Source organism: Poeciliopsis prolifica, unplaced genomic scaffold (genome assembly GCF_027474105.1).
Source record: "Poeciliopsis prolifica strain line A6 unplaced genomic scaffold, Auburn_PproV2 SCAFFOLD042, whole genome shotgun sequence".
Classification (NCBI taxonomy): domain Eukaryota; kingdom Metazoa; phylum Chordata; class Actinopteri; order Cyprinodontiformes; family Poeciliidae; genus Poeciliopsis; species Poeciliopsis prolifica.
Window position 1 is genome coordinate 3,752,781 of NW_026562417.1, and position 19,514 is coordinate 3,772,294.

Consider the following 19,514-nt stretch of genomic DNA (forward strand, 5'->3'; position numbering starts at 1 on the left):
CCTTACAAGAGGAGAAAAAAGACTAGCGGTGGAAAGTCTGTTCCAGATTTACTGGCCAGAAACATTTTTACTACAAAATAATCCAACCAAACCCACATTTTCTTACTTTATGAGATGAATTTAGTTCAATAAGTCTAATTAGCATGTCTAATTTAATGTTTGCTTTTGTGTAGATGCAGTCATATTCTAAAGAAACCAAAACTGATTCCAGTCGTTGCTCAATTTGTTAGTCACCATAAATTATTTTATTGTTTATGAGGGTAAAAAAAATACTCACACACGTTTAAAAGAGCATTAAACCTTAAAAATCACAGTTATTATGTTAGTAATAATACTCTAAGGAAGACCAAGGCCTCTGCTGGCGTAAAGTGCTGCAGTTATTTCAATGTTGTTTCCATTGTACCTTCTTTTCATTGTTCCCTCTCATACATGCATTTCTCCTCATTTACTCATGATTATCTATCTTAACTTACAATCTGTTGTTTGAATATTATCCCTTTCTTGTCAATTTTGGAAAAGGAGCTTAGTACATTAGTGTTTTTCTTCATTTTTTTTCTCTTGCCCTTCAGCAGTCGATGAGTCCTCAGAGTGAAGTCCTCTCTCCCTGCACCAGGCGACCCCTGAAGGCCCACGTGTCCTATGAAGGAAGCACACAAACCCAGTTCACTGTTATTTCTGGTATATTCCAATCCCATGTTGTCCACCTGACTGATGTTAGCACCTCAAAAGAAAAAAGTCAGAGATAAAATGACACCTATTGCAATTTTGAGGCTTTTCCAAGTGGAAAACAAACAAACAAACAAAAAAAAAACGTCAAACATCCTCCAGGCCTGTAGGTGTCACTAAGCAGTGAGTATGGGCGCTAGCACACAGTCTCCAGACGGCATTAAAGATAAACAAAGAAAGAAAACAAGAATGGCCAAAAGTGGAGTCTTTTGTGTGGAGTGATGTTAAATTTGATCTTCTTCTCTGTCACATTTGGTTTATACGGCTGAAACAATACAAACTGAACATCCTCCAGGCCTGCAAGGGGCGCTAAACATGGAGAGCGTAAAGCGTAAAGCTTCCAGACAACATTAGCTGTAAATGCAGCAAGAAAACAACAATGGCCAATCATGAGTGGAGTATTTTGTGGGGAGTTGAGGTCTATTTTGATCTTCTTCGTCACATTTTACTATGAAACTAATAAACTACGAGACATTTTTGTTGCTAAGTATGATGTGTTTCAGGTCAGAGGTCAGGTCACAGGTTGAGCTAATATGTAAGTTTTTTTTGTTTATTTTTATTTTTTTACAAAAAAAGTAAGAGTGGAATATAAGAGTGCGATTCTTTTACTAAAAAATTAAGACCCCCCTAAAACGCTGTTTCCATGGGAACATGGGACACAAGTAGTTAAAACTTTCCAGTCTTGGAAATAATATATTTTCCTGTGAAGCAGCCAAACACAAAGTAAACCAAAGTTGGGAGGCACAATGAAAAGGATACAGGCGTTTTTGAAAGTGTCCCCACATCATAATTCTGCCATCACCATGTTTCACCATGGAGAGGAAAATGTTATGTATTGGATGATTTTTGGAATCAGTGGAACACAGTGGGTTTTATTTACAGCATGTAAACAGTAATGAAAAAGTATGAGACCAACACAGAGGTGGAGCTCGGATGGCTCACCTTGAAGGCCACTTCGTTCACTCCGTATTTCTTCTGCGCGATCTCTTGCACCTCGTTCTCGATGTTTTCCTGCGAAGTTCCCCTCACGTCGATGTAGTAGCAATCACTGCTGGCGTAGTGGCAGGAGATGGCCTGGGAAACACACACACACACACACATTTCAGAAACTGTCATCTTTCGTATTGTAAACCCGCTCTAATGTTTCTTACTGCATTTTGAAAAAATCCCAACTTCACCTATGAATATTTTTCCAGCTCTAGATTGTACCTGTTCTGGTCATCAACACCAAAATGGGACGAGATAGAGTAGCTATCAAACATATTAGACAGTGAAGAATTATCTCTATGCTTTTCTACGTACAACATTTTTAGCATATATATCCTGCACACTTCATCTATAATACATACGGAAATAGATAAAAATAAAATTGACAGTTCAAAAAGGTGCAATAACCCGGTTGCAGCCATCACACCTGAATCTCTACTTTTCATTACTTTTTCTTCACTGTTTTGCCAGTGCAATGTCATGTTTACATTTATCTACAATGAAAAAAATAACAATAAATGAAAAAATAATGAATTTATTAAGAAAAGATTTGGGTCACTAGATAAATGTGAAAATAATCTTTAAGTGCAGCAATTAAAAGAGAAATGTCTCATCTTCAGAACATTTGCCATTATTATATGACAATAATTTATAACAGTTTTCTACACCCTGGGGTTATTTGTACTCTGTTATGTAGGAACGATGCAGCAGATATTTAAATTAGTTTTACAATTTTCTGAATGAAAAATGAGCCCCTACATGCATCATGTGTTTGAATCCTGAGAAAGAAGAATAAAGTGCTGCCACCTGCCTTCAAAAGACGCAAACTGAGTCAAAATAATAAATCTGTGTGCAGTACAATCTCAATATTTTTTACTTGCCTCTAAAAAAGATTAACAGATTAAGTTTATTGCTGGACACTTAGGAGGACTGCAAAGTCACCTGTTTTCAGATTGAAGAGCCTCACATGTCCAATCTCTTCCTGACCCTTGAATGCACTGTATCTAACATTCTTGAGGCTGGAAATCAGCCCCCCAACATGGGAGCATCTCTGTGATCAGGACCGACTTTCGCCGACACCCTCAGTACCTTGCGGAAGCCCTGTGTCTGGTTCATGCCGGAGCCGTGGATGAGGAGGGGATGGAAGAACACCGTGTCGCCCTTTTCCATCTCCACGTAGAGCCTGGGGTGGTTGGGGTCGTAGTCCCGCACCCCGTGGTACATTTTGTTCACCCCGCCCTGAGGACACAGAGCGCTGGTGAAGTGCGTTCACTGAAGTTCCCAGCGGGGCTCCCAGGACGCCTCCAGGGGCGTTACCTCCCAGTCGGGGTAGTCGTGCTCCTGCAGGGTGCCTTTGTGCGTTCCGGGCAGGACCACCAGGCAGCCGTTCTGCCTGGTGACTCGCTCCATGGCGGTCCAGGCACAGACGATGCGGTCCGTCGGCCGGAAGGGGAAGTAGTGCAGATCCTGGTGCATCGGGTGGCGAGACGTCTTCTTACCTGAAATAACAGGAGCAGCAGCAGCTGTCAGGATGAGGTGTACAGCCAGGCGAGGATAATGCTAACGCTAAAGCACGGTAGTTGATTGCATCACCTGCATCAGGAGGTTTGTTGATCAGCATGGTGTGCATGGCCATGATGTTGGGTCCAGTGAAACACTCCACATACTTCAGGATCTGCCGCACAGAGGCACCAGACGGGTTCAGCAAAAAACCCCCACAAACCTGAGATATTACTTTTTGAAAGTAAGAAAATGTATTACAGGTGTTTTTTTTGTTGTTGTTTTGGTTTGTTTTAAAAAAAACACAGACAATCTTGATTGTCTGTTTTTAATTGTTTTTTTTTTTGACAATTTCAGGGTGTAACGAACATCCACATCAGAATCCATTTCTTTCACTGTGGCTGTTCCCTTTCCCTCATTAGAGCAGGAAAACCCCTTAAGAACTTTGGTGTCTGTCACTCGGAGCGTAACATTGTTCAGCTCCATTTTTAATGTCTGTTTTGGATCAGAACCGTTGCAGCGGTTCTGATTAGCATGGTCAGAACCGCTGACCATGCTAATTTACCTTTATAGCAGCTGAGCAACAAAGAAAAGACAGCTAGACCCCAAATTATTTGGATGATTTTTGTGGAGCTTTGCTTTGAGAGGCCAACACCGTCCCTGTTTATCCTATTTGGGTCCTGTGGTACGTCTGAGAAAACTCTACTCATCACTGAGTTATTGATTTTGAGGAGTGTCTTTGAGCTTTGGACTCAGACCCGTGTGAACTTGAACGACTGCATAAAGTTTGTCACTAAATCAACTTAAATTGTTTCCTGTCTAAACAGGAAATAGAAAAACGCATTTATTACAACGGTCGATTATAGAGCAGTAAATGGAGCTTGTGTGAGACTTACTCACAAAATGAGTTTAGTTTGCTGCTCCTCTGTTCCGCAATAAACTCCCTGAAAACCTGAGCCATTGGTTCAGAAACCGATGGTTCCTTAAAATCGGGACCGAAAACATTTTTCGCTTTCTCCAGCTGACTTTTATTTTGAAAGGTCAACATAATCCCTTTTTCTCTTCCTCTTTGGTTCCGTTTTGATCATGTAAAATACACTTTTGAAATGGTTCTACGTGGTAAAACTGTGACGTGTTGAGTCATTTTAAGCGTTATTTTTCAAAGCCCAACATTCTCAAAACTTGTTCAGATTCATTAGGATCCAACAGTTTTTATTTCCAAACTCCAAATGACTTTTTCTGTTCGACATGACACTGGCACTTTCATATTTGAAAGAGAAGGTGTTTGGTGTTAGATTTGTGCCACACAAATCCTATTCTATTCTTTGCAGCATTAATTACTGGTAGTTTATTTATATTTAGCTGTTTTTTTCCCTTCTGATTCACAATTATGCACAAGCGCATCCAGGTCTTTTACAAAAAAAATTCATGAAAAACTTTATTTTTGCACTGCCCTGTACTTCCCTTAGTTCATTTTAGGGAAAACCAAATGTAACTCCTGAGTTCATACTGGCCTTGTTTACAGATAATCTCAATGTGACCACATGCTGCTTATGTAAGAAGTTCTGGGTCATATCTCTGCCGGGTTCCAAAGCCCATTCAGTCGTTACATCACTAACAAGTCACCTGGACAACCGTCTTCTGAACGTATAGCGCTGCAGACTTCAGGGCCGTATCTGAGTCTGTTTGCGTTGCCCTACCTGAGGTAAGGCACAGTAACGGAACAGCTCGGGGTCTTCCTGGAAGTCCTGGAGTTTGGACACGGCTCTCTGATCCGGAACAAACTCTGACTTGGCGATCGCCACGTCCCTCATCACCAGCAGGCCCGGAACTTTGACTTCCTGCCGACAGATCCGTTCAAACGCCTTCCTGAAGAAGATTCAAATGCACACTAAGCAAGTCTGATTGTGACGAGGATATAAACTGTGAATTATTCCTGGAATAAACTCAATGCATTTATTACCCTCAAAGGAATAAATAGTATGTAGTCTTTTTGTTTTACAACCACAAACTTCCATGTATCTTATTGGAAATAATGAAAGTCCAATGTCCAGTGAGAGATACAGATGTGTGGCTAAATTAAAGCATTTTCAAGTGTTTCAGTTGTGTTTCAACTGATGAAAAAGGCTTCCAAGGTTTGACCCTGGAACTATTGATTTGAAGTTTGCTGTTTCAACTGCTACGATATCATTGCAGAACAGAAATGGTGGCTGTTCAAGGAGTCTATAAGAACTTCGCTGATGAAATGACGGACGATCAATAAATGCAGTCTACTGCCAATCAAATTGTTTGGGCGCAATATCCGACTTTGACTATCCATAAAGTGGTTACGGAAAACTGAGGAACGACGCAGGATCTGCAAAAGCAGACAAAACTGACCGAGATGGACAGAGGAAGATCCGGATGAAGACGCATCCACGAAGAACGGGTTTTAAAGAGGCAACAGACCAACAGTGGTAATGACAGCGAGGCTCGATATCAATAAATGTTTTTCTTAATTCATTCATCACATAAAAATGAAAGACTCAACTGTGTGGGTTTGATGTAAGAAAATGCAAGAAAAAAAAAAGGGAATGGGGTGTGATTATGTTTGGAACCTTAGAAACTCGACTGTACCTGAACCTGTCGATGTCCGTCTCAGACACCAGGTTCTTGATGAGAAGGAAGCCGTTTTCCTCGTAGAGGAGCCGCTGCTCCGGGGTCAGGATGCCTCCATCAAATGAGTATCTGTGCAACGACGGGACGACACAAATTAGATTTGAAACAAAGTTACTTTAAATGGGTAACATCTGTTAGTCAGAAAGCAGATGAGCTGTTTGTGTTTAAGACAAAGAAATGTTTCAAGGTTGGGAGAAAAAAAATCATACTTTTTCATGGACTTTGTGCAACAGTTCTTGCAAAAAAAGGAAACTGGACTCAAAAAACTGGGTCAAAGATGAGAGAGCAGCAAGGTGTTTCCTCCTACCTCAGTTTCTGACGGGGGGTGTAGGTGAGGCTCTGAGCAGATGTTGGGGAGGCTCTCTGGACGTCGATCAAGGAAAAACTAGATCGGCATGTTCTTTCATTTGCTTATCTATTTTGATGTTGTGCAACAGTATTGAATTGGACTTTGTCTGGACCATTGATTTCTTTGTGGATAATGTCGCATTTCATGACCTGGTTGGAAGCTTCACGGATGCAGAGCAGGTCCAAAGAGCAGAGAGAGGAGGAGGAAGTTCAAACCCTCTCTTCCACTCTTTGTATCCCGTACTCAAACATTCCTCTGCCTGACCTTCTAGCCGTACAGCCAAACAGATTTAAAGAAGAACAAAACAAAATGCGGCGTATTTGCTTTTGCTACGCTTGCCAACAACTGATGATGTCATCCAGGATATGCTACTGTGGAATAGAGTCTGCTGTCCGGATACTGAATTATTATCATGTCATAACATAAAATAGAGTCTGCTGTCTGGATACTGAATTATTATCATGTCATAACAGTCATGAAACTTTCATACAAGCAGAGCAGATCATCTGCAAAACAGCGAAAAGTCATATTAGGCTTTCTGAAAATTTAATCTATTAAAGGAGAATAAAACTTCAACGGGCACAAGATGGAGCCCTGGGGAACCCCGTACTTTCTTTATTTTTTAATTCAACTATTTTCTTTGGCTACAGTGTCAGACAGTAATATTGTGTCAGACAATATTACGTAAATCCTTCAGATTTACGTAATATTGTGAAATGTATGTTATATAAATTTTAAAAAAGTGGGAAGCCAGGTATCATTTACAAATCCGAATTCGCTTGTAAGTGAACAATAAAAACGAATTCGAACGATATGCGATGGTCCACAACTGTATCGAAAGACGCAACAGAACCAGATCAGCAGAACTGCCAGAACACACACGCACACACACACACGCACGCACACATAAATGTTTTTAAAACACCCGGAAACTGCCAGAGCGACTGGCCCTGACCGCTGCCTGGGTTCCAGCCGCTAAATTGTAGGACGTCCTCCTTTTGGAACAGATTCAAGAATATTCATCTCTCGACAAGAACGAAAGGATACGATCGAAGCCGAAGCTCCGTCCAGATGATGGATCACCGTCCGGAGTCTTTCCGCAGCCCGAGACATCTTCCCCGCCACCAGCTGTCCTCTCTCAGGGACCGACAGACAAAGGTTCACTTCTGTGCTGCCTGTACTGGGGGAAAGGTCTCACCAATGGCATCACACGTACGCACTGACGTCACACATCGGGGGTAGCTGCAGAGTTTGTTAAAGGTGGACTTCAGGAAACACTTTTTCAAGCTTTATTGAGAAGATCGAATGTCACATTTCAAGGCAAACATGTGAGCACGAATAGAAGGCACGCGAGTTTTATGCAGTAGTCATGACAACATATATGAATCCAAACGACCGATCAGTGCCACATAAGTGTTGTTGCTGAAATATATAAAGTCCAGTAGAGGCCATACAGTGTCAACTTCAACTCCTCAACCATGTCGTGAGTTTTATCAGCTTATTATTAGTTTTTGAGAAGGAAAACAGTTTTTTATTGGCAAAGACAAATTATATACTCTATAATTTGTCTTTGCCAATAAAAAACTGTTTTCCTTCTCAAAAACTAATAATTGTGAAATTATTAGTTTTTGAGAGGTAGCGGTCAAAAGTGTGATTTGTTGACGATTTTGTTCCAAACTATTTTTCATAACTTGTGTACAATAAATAAAATAGAAATCTCGCATTTTCTACAAGACACTGTTTAAAAAAAAGAAGCATTTTCCCAGCAGGGGGCGCCACAACACAACAAAATGAAAGCAATTAAAGCTTGTGATCAAATTAACAATATAAGACAAAAAATAAGTTTTTTAATATGATGAAACATCGTGAAATAGTATCAAATAGTATGACTACTATGAAGAACTATCAAATAGTTTTGAAAGTAGTAAAGTACTTTTTGAAATCATATTGTGACTTATAATTGTATTTGTAAAACTCCATGGAGGGCTGGTTACATGGTGGATAAACTAACCAGGCCCTGCTGCAACAAACCATGACACCTCCACCTCCATGCTTTACAGTTTATAAGGGGGTTTCCGGCGTGCTTTGTTTGTTTTATGCCCTGTGCTCTGGTGCCAAGTGATTCATTTTAGACTCGTATGTATAATATTACTATACCTACATTCTTCAGCCTGACCTCTGTTTTCCTTAGCGCAACTGCTTCCTCCTTGAATTTGACAGTTAAACTTGAACGCCCTCGTCGCTTCACTTGCAGCATAGGCGTTTTAAAGTGAGCACTTTAACCGGAAACGCAGAAACCGCTTTTATTTTGAAATCTCTCGCAGAAAACAACACACCAGACCTTGGAGGTGGGGGCGGGGTTTTATTTTGAAAAGTCGACGGAAGTTCGTCTCACCTCGCCGTGGGACTCTGTAGCTAGCGGTTGCACCACTCCCGTGTCTGTCGACGTTAGGTCCTCCTCCAGCGTCTTTAAACTGCCTCCGCCGCCGAACAAACGACATTTTTCGGACACCTCGTTTACAAACACGCCTTCCTTTATGTGTGTTTCCGAGGATATTTATCTCTCCGTGGGAGCCTCTGGTCCTTAACGCGAAAAACACAAGCGGAGCTGTGTTTTTTTTTTTCTTTTCTTTTTCTTTTTGTAAGAGCCGCTCCTGACCGTGGTGGGCGGATAAAACCAAGCCGAGGAGGGCATCCGGCCCTGGCAGCTCCGGAGAGTCCTTCCTGGAGGGACAAGGATTCACCATTTTCAGGTAAGCCGAGCTCAAGTGTCCTCGCGCAGCCTGTCCGATAATGGACACGGCGACGTTGCGTCTGCCTCGACGGAGAAGGACGAAGTGTTAATAACTGGCTGTGTGGTGCGTGGGGATGAGAACGAAGAGGAAACGGTAGCTGAGAAACACTTCAGCCAGAGCAATGCCATTGTGCGTGCTGTGTTCACCTCATTATCACAGAGATGTCGTTGGTTTCTTCACGTTACGTTGACAAACAAAATCATTTCAAACGCACAAATTTAATACCAGATCAACATGGATGATGGTTGCATCTTTATGCCATTTAGTCTGTCATCAGTGATCTTTCTAATTTAAGATAAACAAATTTCGTTTTTATATTTGATGCATGTTACCATAATAATGCTGCACTCTTTCACAATGCCTTCTAACTGGAGGGATCTTAAAAGTGTGCAAACTGCCCCCCTAGCAAGGGCTGCTTTCAGTCACAAGTGGATGTTTACTTCTAAGCCTCCAGCAACACAACACTTGCTGTCATTTTGCTCCGAGCCTGAACTTCTTCCTCCTGTTGCATTAAAACCCTGTTGATGTTTATTGAGGCACATTAGAAGTAGGCATGCTCTCTGCATGTTTGCCCTCCTCATTTGTGGATACATGCATCAGCATCAGGAATGCACCACCCCTGCTGTCTCCTTGGCAACGCTGGGATGTTGTAAAAGAGTGTAATCAATCTGTGTTTGAACGACATCAAAACCACTCTGCTCAACAGTTTTCATCAGTCTATATGAAGTAGTGAGTGAAGATGATGATGTTTTCACGCTATTATTATTATTATTTTCATGTCCAGTTTCATCTACATCAGTTTTTACTTCATCTGGAACAACAGGATGTTTTTTTTTTTTTTTTGCATTGCATGGATCTGAATGTGTGTATTGACCCACATTGAGATCTAGGTTGTTGTGGAAGTGATGCCCCCCTTTCTGACTCCTCCCCCATAGGGTTGAGTAATTACCCCTCTCTGTGTCTGTGGGGCATAGGCAGCGTTAGCATTGATCGGCCTCTGCATTATGGAGCATATTGAGGGAACATAGAACATAAAGTCCCACTCGCTCACAGAGACAATATTTCACAGTTCCCATTGACCATATAATTGCTCAAATTGAAATCACAAAAATAAAATTGCTTCAAGGAAACATGGCAGTTAAAAAAATAATAATATAATAATTTCACGTTTTACTATAAGCAATTTTTGAGCTAGGATGAGGTGGGTTTTTGGGGGAAATTGAAATCGCTGTATTTTGCTAAACTACAACGAAAATATGCACCACACGAATCGCATGATTAATAGCTGGATGTTACTACCACCAGAAACAACAAAGAAGACAACAGAAAGTTGTTGGAGGATGGTGGTTTGTCACAGTTTTTTTTCCCCCAACAATGACTCCATCAGGCTAAAGAAAAAAAAGTCTTGTTAGTTTCATCTTCCCAGAGTAGATTTCTTGTTTTGGACAGAACAAGAACTGAGTCGCTGTCATTCTTTGTGTGATGTGCTCTGAATTATCTTATTATTTGGTTATAGTGTAAAAACACAACACAAGTTTTTGAGGTCAGAGTGATGAACTGTTTAAGGTGGGATTATGGAGGCATATTGATGAACGAAACAGTGTTTGTATTGATGGCTGGATCACCGGAGTCTAAAGGTGAGCCTATCCAAACTTCTGGACATCAGCCTGCCTGAGACCCTGTTGCTATTGGCAACCAGGCCAGAAGCTTGCAGCCTCTTTCTCTGTTTTTATGTAATTCTTAGTTGAGCCGATGTTTTATTGATCAGAGGAGTATATGTGTGTATGCACTTTCAGTTATTTGTGTGAGCATGTGTGGCTTATGTCTTTGGCCCTTTCAAACAACCCATTAGTCTAAAAGCAGAACATATTTAAAAAAATATATATCGGAAAAAAGTTTCTTTCACTCAGTGTGTTTTTTTTTTTTTTTTACTTTAAAAGAAGTGCAGAAATAGAGCAGATTTTTTTCTCACTGCTGACTGTAGTGTGCTGCAGTGGACTTCTAATTTTTATTTGTTTTTGCTGTCTGGTTCAGATTTTCATGCCAGATGTTAATGCTGATCAACATTTTTCTTTAAAGAAAGACCCTCATATATTCTATATTTTATCAAAATTCCCTCATAAAAAAATAAAGTAAACGTATATCTGACCCTTTTAATGTTTTGCATCTAGCAAAGTCAAACTTATTTTGTTTGCCTCAATAAAATTTTGTTTATTTCAGTTTCACGACGCAATGTCATACATTTTTGAATTTAATAATAATTTTTAAAAATCCCATAATTGCTTTTAACTTGGCAATTTTGACCCTCTGGACAAAAAGTTCAGACGTCACTTGGTTTACATTTAAATGTCCTGTTGAAACTTTTCAAGAAAAATCCGGAAATCGGCCACAGATCTCCGATCAGTGCATCTCCAGAGCTAGCCGTTAGCTTCCGCTTCGACTGTTAGCTTATCTGTGCATATATGATCTGAAGATGCTACCAGAGTTTTCTGCTACAGGTACAGACTGCTCATATTCTCTCAATAGTAAAAATGATCTAAAAAAAAAAAATCTAAATTATTGCTTTAAATTGCTCTTAAAGACCAGAAAAGTACTAGCTACTTTATTAACACAATAAAATTGTTTTCACAATTTCGACCGCTGTTCTCTTATTGTTACAGCTGTTGCTATAATAATGATGATGAAGCCTTTGCTTTCTTCTGTATGAGGAGACGAAACCGGGACAGTTTTTTCTGTCCATGTAGTTTCCCTTCCCACATCATAAACTGGAGGTTCTACTTGTCGGCTTGTTTTTGAGGACAATTCATCTAATTCCAGGGCTTTTCTGCCTCAGTCCAGTTTGTGTGGGCAGACGCACATAAGCGGCCATCCGTAGCTATACGAATACGCCACTGAGAAAGTTATGTTAGTTATGCAAGGAATGTCAGTTGTTGGGAGCACATTGTCTTTTTTTTTTGTTTGTTTTGCACAAAATCCCAGAGGATGTTTCCCACTTCAAATAGAATCAGACTTTATTTACTGTTACAGAAAAACATTTTGCATTCGTTTGTGCTGTGTTGTATGAATTTGTCGGCTCATACTCTAACTTCATGGGACTTTGTTCTCTGCCGACAGTCCTTGGACTGACGGCAGAGAACCCCGCTCAATCACGACGAGCGGGATGAGATCAGCTCCTAATCCTGAGATTAGGCCGTGGCGTCGTAAGAGCGGCAGCAGACGAGCATTAAACACACTCGCATACACACACTCATAAAGGTTACGCGTTCAAATAAACATGTTGCTCATTCATAAAGTTGCTTCCCCCTCCACTGTTAACTCAAGTGGTGTCATTTAACAGTGAAATATTCATCAGAGAGATGAATATTTCAGCGGATGGAGTTTCACTCTTCTTACTCTGCCTTCAAACTACATAAATGAAGTCTTTCAACCTGGTTTTCCTTTTTCTCATTTAAACTTGGGCTCAGCAGAATGAAGCATACTTGGCTCCTCCTGTCCTTTTCTTGTCAGAAGCTTGTTCATTCTGTTCCTGCTATGTTAGCTTGAGAAATTTCAATCAGTTGGTTTGATTTATATTTTAAAACATATCAAATTTTAGAATTGTAAAACATTTTTATGATAAAGAAATGTATTAGATTTAATAATTTTGTATTTTAGAGTTTTTTATAATTCCAACTTTCTGAGGCCTCCCTAACAACCTTTGGTGATCCCACAGGGGTCTGCGATCCCCCACTTTGAAAAACACTTAAAAGGTACAAACACACACACACACACACGCACACACACACACACACACACCCCCCCCCACACACACACACACACACACACACACACACACACATACACACACACACACACACACACACACACGCTACCGGATTGATGTTAAAGTGCTTCTCAAATGATGCAGTAATAACCCAATAAAACGGTTAATTTCCTGCCAATCTATGCAGACACTTTGCACGTGTCGTTGAAAATTCATCTCATCTCATGATGCTTGAGGGTCTGATTCTCTTTTACCTGCTGTAAGTATTCTGTTTTGCAGTCTATAAATGTCCTAGACTGCATGTTGGAATTTAACTGTCCTTTCCAGTTGTAAAAATAAAGGCGACGGTGATGTGACAAAGTAATGTAACCCGGGTAATCTTAGAAAATATAAAGATTTCTTTACTATTATTACTTCCCAAGTTTAGAGTCACAATGAATATTGATTCAAGCTGACAACTAGATATTCTGATCTACATTTTAATGACAAATATTGTCTTTGGTGGTCGGATTCGCATCATGACCCTGGATTTAGTGGATCAGTACATGGTGAGGAGTTAACTATTTTATTCTGACCCTTGCCAAGCTTGGAGGTCATGGCTTACCTTTTCAGATGAATGTTCCAACCACCTGAAGTCTTTCTTCTAATGACTTGAAGCTTTTAGAGCCTTTCCATCCTGATGTACCTCTATTTAGGTCAACAGTAACCATGCTGACTTTTTTTTTTCTTCCTGTTTATGATGTTTAATTCAGCAACCTATTTCCTTCACTGCATATTAATTCAAAATAAGTCACTAGGTTTTCATTGCTCTCTTTCAAGACGCTCTACTGTACATGCAACCAGGGAACCGCTGGGACAACATGTCTCAGAAGCCCCCTGTGCAGTGTTTCTCGTAAATTGTGGCTAGCTAGTGAGTGACGCTAACTTAGATTAATATTTTCTTTTAAAGATAAGCTTAAAGTATTGGTTATTTCTGGCATTGTGACGCCAGGAATGTTGTAGAATTTTTAATAAGTTTTCAAAACAACGATTAATAGGCAAGATGCCTTTGTGAATTATATTCTTTGTGGCTTTCTCTACTTTTTCAAAGCATATATCTAAAAGAAGATACCATTCAAAGCATTCAAAATAATAGCTGATGGCAAGTGTTTTGTGGATTTTGGATTTCTTCTCCTTCATGTCTAACCTATCAATTCTTTTGGCAGTACTCACTTTAGATTGGGCTCATTTCTAAAATCTAATGACAAAGTGCTGATTAGTTGAAATGAAATTTACTTGAGTGGATTTTAATATCCGACCACATTATCCCAGAGCTTAAAGGTGACCTCCTTCATCAGTGCAGTCAGTTCTATGGACTGAAGGACAAGTTCTGATTAAAGGTCAGACTGATTTCCACTCAGTGGAATCTCATTTCCAGAGATTTTTCTAAATCCCAGTGGAAATGAAAAGGCCATTATGATGATCATTTATACTAGATATTAAATGCATTTTTTTAAACTGTAGATGAGTGATCATAGACTATTTTAATTTGGCTGGATTGCAGTAAGCTTGCAGACGCTGCATATGGCAGTGGTGTCCAAACATTTGCACAGCGGACCAGATTCACAAGTTAAAGGTACTCAGATAAATCATTTCTCCTACCAATTAAAAACACAAAACTATTTTGTTAGAAATCTTTTCTGTTTAGCTGCTCAGCAATAAATTAAATGTGCAATATTTAATGAAACAAAGTAGTACTTTTATAGGAGTGAAAAACATACCTGGTGTGTTGCCTTGTTTTGAGAAATCCTATAATCTCCATGGTGACCATTCAGCTACTCAAAATGCCAAACTGGACATAGCACCATCTTCAAGGAGCTGCAGTTTCCAAGTGTACAACCTTCCATCCTTAGAGAACACCTCTCCTCCACGACTCCTTCAGACTAGCCATCACAATTAGCAAACATCTGGTGGAATTGTTCATCTGCTGAGCTCATTATACTTCTCAGTGCAACGCTGATAAAAACATTGTTGAAAGGTTGATGGTGGAGCCATTTTGTGATGACTTCCTGAAGGTGGAGTATTCAAAAGAACAAGAGTTTCTTAAAGAGACAGAGGCCCAATATCAAGCTGTTAAATCAGGAAGTAAAATATCTTTTGTCATATTTGAGTTCAGTTTTTTAATAACTGAATGTAATGTAGTTACTTTATACTTTGCTTATAACTGAACTCTAAAGCATCAAAGCTAATAGTTACTATTTGTTTCCCAGTTTCCAGCAGTATGAACAGACTCACACAGAGCAAATCCACATCTCTAATTTGGCAGCTAAACTTTAAGTCAAAGCTAGCCAGCTAGGTTGCTAATTTGACAGTAGCAGTATTTGTAAAACACTACTAACAAAACATTTATGTGATGGAGTCGTTTTCGCGTCAGATAGACACAGCGACTAAAATTGGTACCTTTCTGTAACGTGATGGAAGCAGCAGAGCGTCGGCGCCAAGCACAGTCAGCTGTAGGCGTTATCCTGTTCCCAAGTACACCCCGTCCAACACGACTCTCACCATCTGTCCGCTTCCCTCAGACCTTTTCTCTCCACCACTTCTATAACAACGGAGCAGTTTCCGCCGGCTGTTGGATTGGAGTCTGCTGTGCTTACATGTTGGCCTACACATCTCCCACTCCTCTGAAGATCAGCTGGTGGAAGCGGCCGTCTAACGGTCCTGCCTCATCCTGCTCAGTTTCTTTTTTTAAGCTCCAAAAAGGAACATGTAATTACACCTCCTCTGCCCCCCGCGCCTCTCCTCCCGCCGGGCTAATCATCACCTCTCAGACAGGCGTTATCTACAATCAGAGCCAATAAAGTGCACTGAAAGTTCACAGGAAACGATGGCTTTTTCTCACCACAGTGTTGGAGCGTTCAGTAATCAAACTCTCCATTGATCTGTTGTGTACGTTTTCAGCAAATCCTGAAAACGTCCTAACTACACGGACTTGAAGAAGAATTATTGAGTCAGCTTTTGGTGACCTTTTGATTTGACTAGCTAAAGCTACGTTCACACTTCAAGCGTTGATCCGTGAACAATCTGCCGTCCCGCAGTGACCTGCAGGTGCAGAAGATGTTCAGTTATTGTTACCCACCCTGATGAAATCACAAAGAACTCTTACTATTTCTATGGAAATGGCCATAAGATACTGTTTACACTTGCATCTATTCTGCAAAAGCAGAAGAAAATCCTCTTCAAGGTCTGATCAGTAGATTTTATTGATGTGCTGAATGATAAGAAAACGGAACAATGACAAGGCCAACATCATTAGACATCTTGTGCTTTCCGGACAACTCTGACTATTCAGTTAGTTTAAAGCCACATCTGAATAGAATAAAATAGAAAGAAATTAAGCGTTCTTTATTTTAACACTGTGCGGAAATTCAAGTGTACAAGCAGCAAGTTAAAGGTAAATATTATAGAGGTCCATTTTTAAACTAAAGTACATGTATACATATATGGTGTACCCTGCTTAAAATGATGTGCAAGTTATAAGTTATCAATGTACACTGATGGATAAAAAAACAGACTTTTTACATGAAATGATAAAACAGCCCAAATGACAGCAGTGATGGTTATAAAGCAGAGCAGCAGCTGCTGTTCTTTTAAGGAACCGATTATTCTAAAAAACTAAAAAACAAAAAAAAACAGGATAATTGGAAACGTTCCCCAGTACAATAGTCACATTACATACATTTAGTTTGGTTGTTTGAATGCAGCTCTCTCTTCTGGAATGTGTCGTCTGGTGTTTTCCAGCTACCAGGCAAACATGTAGACAGGAAAACACACATTCCTGGATGCTGCTCTCATCCAGCCGTACGTGAGCGATGGACGGACCAGGCCGGAAGCGTCTCATTAACCCTCCGTAATCTGATGTATGTGGAGACAGACAAAAATCAGAGAACAGACCGGCCGGAGAAGATGGAAATGCTTATATGGTTGATTAACAACAGGTGGAATGTTTTCCTCAATAACCATCTTTAATGTAGTTACTGGTAAGGGTTTTTTTTGTTTTGTTTTGTTTTTTAACTGCCTTGACCTCCTAAAATACATCTTGACATGAAATGTGAACACACTGTTCACTTCGTTAAGCTTTAAAAAGAAACGGCCCAGACAACCATAGAATCTAGAGACCACAGAAGTCAGATTTATTATTTTGGCCTGCTGCAGCCGTTTTGGCTAGTTTAACAAAAAAGAAATGCGGACAGCGATTAATAAGCACCATAAAAAAGCCACTGCATTATTTAGTTGGAAATGACATTTTATTGCAAAGCGGACACCAAAACAAAAGAATTTGGTCTTCCTGATAAGAGTTCATGTCCTGTCATCTCCTATATGAAGTCTTGGACCTGCAGGTTTAATTAATCACTGCCACATTGTAGTTTTATATTTTCGAGGGGAAATGGGTACATTGTATAAATTGAATGAGACATGCTTTCTCTATAAGTTAGGCTGGTTTGGTAAACTTTCCAAAACGACCAGTATCAGATGAATCCTAGCTTTGCTGTTGTAAAACAAATCATAGATGCGTAAAAATCCATACTACATTATTTTTCTTTTCTGTCTCTTGTGCTTACTCTTGTTCTTGGTTTTGATTTGAATTTTCTGTAAATACATCATCCAAACTTTAAATAGCTGACTCAGCCTTTTCCCACCAGTCGCTACTTCCCCACCAAAGAGGGCCGTGGTTAAGCTGATGTTTAAAGTGGTTCTGACGTCTGACTGTCTGACCGGCCAGGTCACTGGATGGAACCTTTTGTACTTAAAACTTACAGCTCTCTGTCAGCAGCTGGATTCCAGATGAATCTTTTAATTATTTCCAGTAGAAACCAGAAGTTTACATACACCACATAGAGACATTTTTTCCCCCTCAATGTCTGAAGTTAAATCAGACCCAACTTTTCCATTTTACGTCACAATAGTTTGCTGTAGTTCTGGTCCATTCCTCCTGACAGAACTGGACAAAAACACACTGCTGTTATTAAAGTTTCTTGGCTTGCCCTGCTGTTGACCTGATAATATCAGACAATAGTTTGTTTTACTTTAGCTTCTTTTATTGGAGTTATTTGAAACTAGCTCAGTAAAAAACGCTGACGCTGCGTTATTTGAAATGGAATAACATAATAACGCACATAGTATAATTTTAAAGCACAATAAAGTAACTGTAAACGTTTGTTAGCAGTTAATTAACCAAATATTAATTTGAATTCGGAATTTAGTTTAAGCTGCATCTACCAAATATGACTTAAAACCAATTTTTCTTACCATATTTTCCGGACTATAAGTGGCAGTTTTTTTTCATAAATTTGCCCGGGGTGCGACTTATACTCTGGAGCGACTTATGTGTGGAAATGAACACATCTGTATATCATATCACGTGTTATTTTCACACTAAACTGCTAGAGGGCGCTCTAGGACTGTGTTATTCTACTTTCGGAGTTAGCAGAGTTGCTTACAAGCGACACAGAGGACGAAGATTTTATTGCGTTTAGTGATTTGGAGTGACATGAATGGTTTTGTAAACTTGCTAGCATGTTTCTTATGCTATAGTTATCTGAATAACTCTTAATATGTTATGCTAACATACCAGGCAAGTTCCCAGTTTGTTGTTCAGGTGTCATGTAACGTTAGCATACCGTACAAGTATTCAGCCTGTTGTTGCCTCTATTCTATTTTTATTGCCTTTCAAGATGACATGTCTGTTTTTGGTGTTGGATTTTATCAAATACATTTCCCTCAAAAATGCGACTTATGCATCTGTGCGACTTATATATGCATTTTTCTTCTTTATTATGCATTTTATGGCTGGTGCGACTTCTAGTCCGGAAAATACAGTAATTACTTTAATGCCTTGAAATTGGGCCTCTTGTCTCTTTAAAAACTCCTGCTGTTTCTCAAATCTCGCCTTTATCAACGTTTTCACCAGCATCGCATTGAGAAGTAGTTCGGATTATGAGCTGAGGTGATGCGCAGTTTTACTGAGTGTTTGCTAATTGCTGCTGGCTAGTCTGAAGGAGCTGAGTGGGGTAGGGCTGCTCTGAGAGGCAGATGCTCAGAAGCCTGAAACTGCAGCTCTGATGTTTTAGCAGTTGCTTTACACTGCTAAATAGTTGCTGTGGAGACTAAAGGATTTTCTCAAACATGCAAAAATCCATAACAACATGTCAGCTATGTCCCTGATGAGGGAATAACATATGATAGAAAACTCAAAAAGTAAATTTTACATAATAATGTCCCTCTAAAGTGATCTATCTTTTTACTTGCTAATTAAAATAATGTTCATAACTGTTTTTCTTCTTAAAGCCTAACTTACTGGATACCATTTTTGCCCGAAATATTGCTCAATACATCAAGAAAGTTGCAGAATTGGCAACTACTGTTAAATGTAAATGTGCAGACAAGATCTCGTCAGCTGGTTCTCTCATGGGAGAAAAAGAAAAGCACAGTGGTTAACTTTTAGACCTTTGCCGAGGTTGATAACATTGGTGGATAAGATCGGCTTCACATGTAAAAAATCGGCCGATTACCGATCTCCCAAAATTAAGGTAGTCGGCACTGATAAATCGGTGCAGCCCTATTCATAATGTCATTCACACTGTATGTTCACTATTGATTTGCTGTAGAAGCACTGTGGTGCGAAGAAGTCAACTAGAGCAAACCACAAAAACTAAACTGTGTTCTTTGAATCAGAGCCGTGAGCCGACGCATGAAA

At 39.8% G+C, this 19,514-nt stretch overlaps 2 protein-coding genes across 5 annotated transcripts in view; one reads left to right on the top strand and one right to left on the bottom strand.

Annotated features, from left to right (window-relative positions):
* Positions 1–218: 218 nt before the first annotated feature.
* On the bottom strand, positions 219–7,408 carry phyh (phytanoyl-CoA 2-hydroxylase). Its single transcript, XM_055055621.1, has 9 exons — positions 7,268–7,408; positions 6,179–6,234; positions 5,830–5,940; positions 4,914–5,082; positions 3,307–3,388; positions 3,031–3,212; positions 2,803–2,952; positions 1,669–1,800; positions 219–637 (listed from the first exon to the last, which is right to left on the bottom strand). Exons 1-9 carry the CDS (start codon positions 7,331–7,333, stop codon positions 584–586), a joined length of 1,002 nt encoding a protein of 333 aa, XP_054911596.1. The 5' UTR covers positions 7,334–7,408; the 3' UTR covers positions 219–583.
* Positions 7,409–7,509: 101 nt separating this feature from the next.
* cdk17 (cyclin-dependent kinase 17) overlaps positions 7,510–19,514 on the top strand; it is a 45,652-nt gene continuing 33,647 nt past the window's right edge. Inside the window, exons 1-2 of one of the 4 annotated variants that reach the window (XM_055055615.1) lie at positions 7,599–7,703; positions 8,867–8,973. The gene's annotated coding sequence lies outside the window, so the exon portion shown is untranslated. Of the gene's footprint in view, positions 7,549–7,598; positions 7,704–7,879; positions 8,974–19,514 lie in introns of those variants that run through there. The other 3 variants (XM_055055617.1, XM_055055616.1, XM_055055614.1) reach the window with 3 other exon arrangements.

Bases quoted from the DNA above. Each gene is read 5' to 3' on its own strand.
- phyh (XM_055055621.1), bottom strand. From the start codon at position 7,333: ATGTCTCGGGCTGCGGAAAGACTCCGGACGGTGATCCATCATCTGGAC. The intron at 6,235-7,267 runs GTATCCTTTCGT...ATCGACGTCCAG, and splicing joins ACGGAGCTTCGGCTTCGATC to AGAGCCTCCCCAACATCTGC. The intron at 5,083-5,829 runs GTACAGTCGAGT...AATCTTCTTCAG, and splicing joins ACGGACATCGACAGGTTCAG to GAAGGCGTTTGAACGGATCT.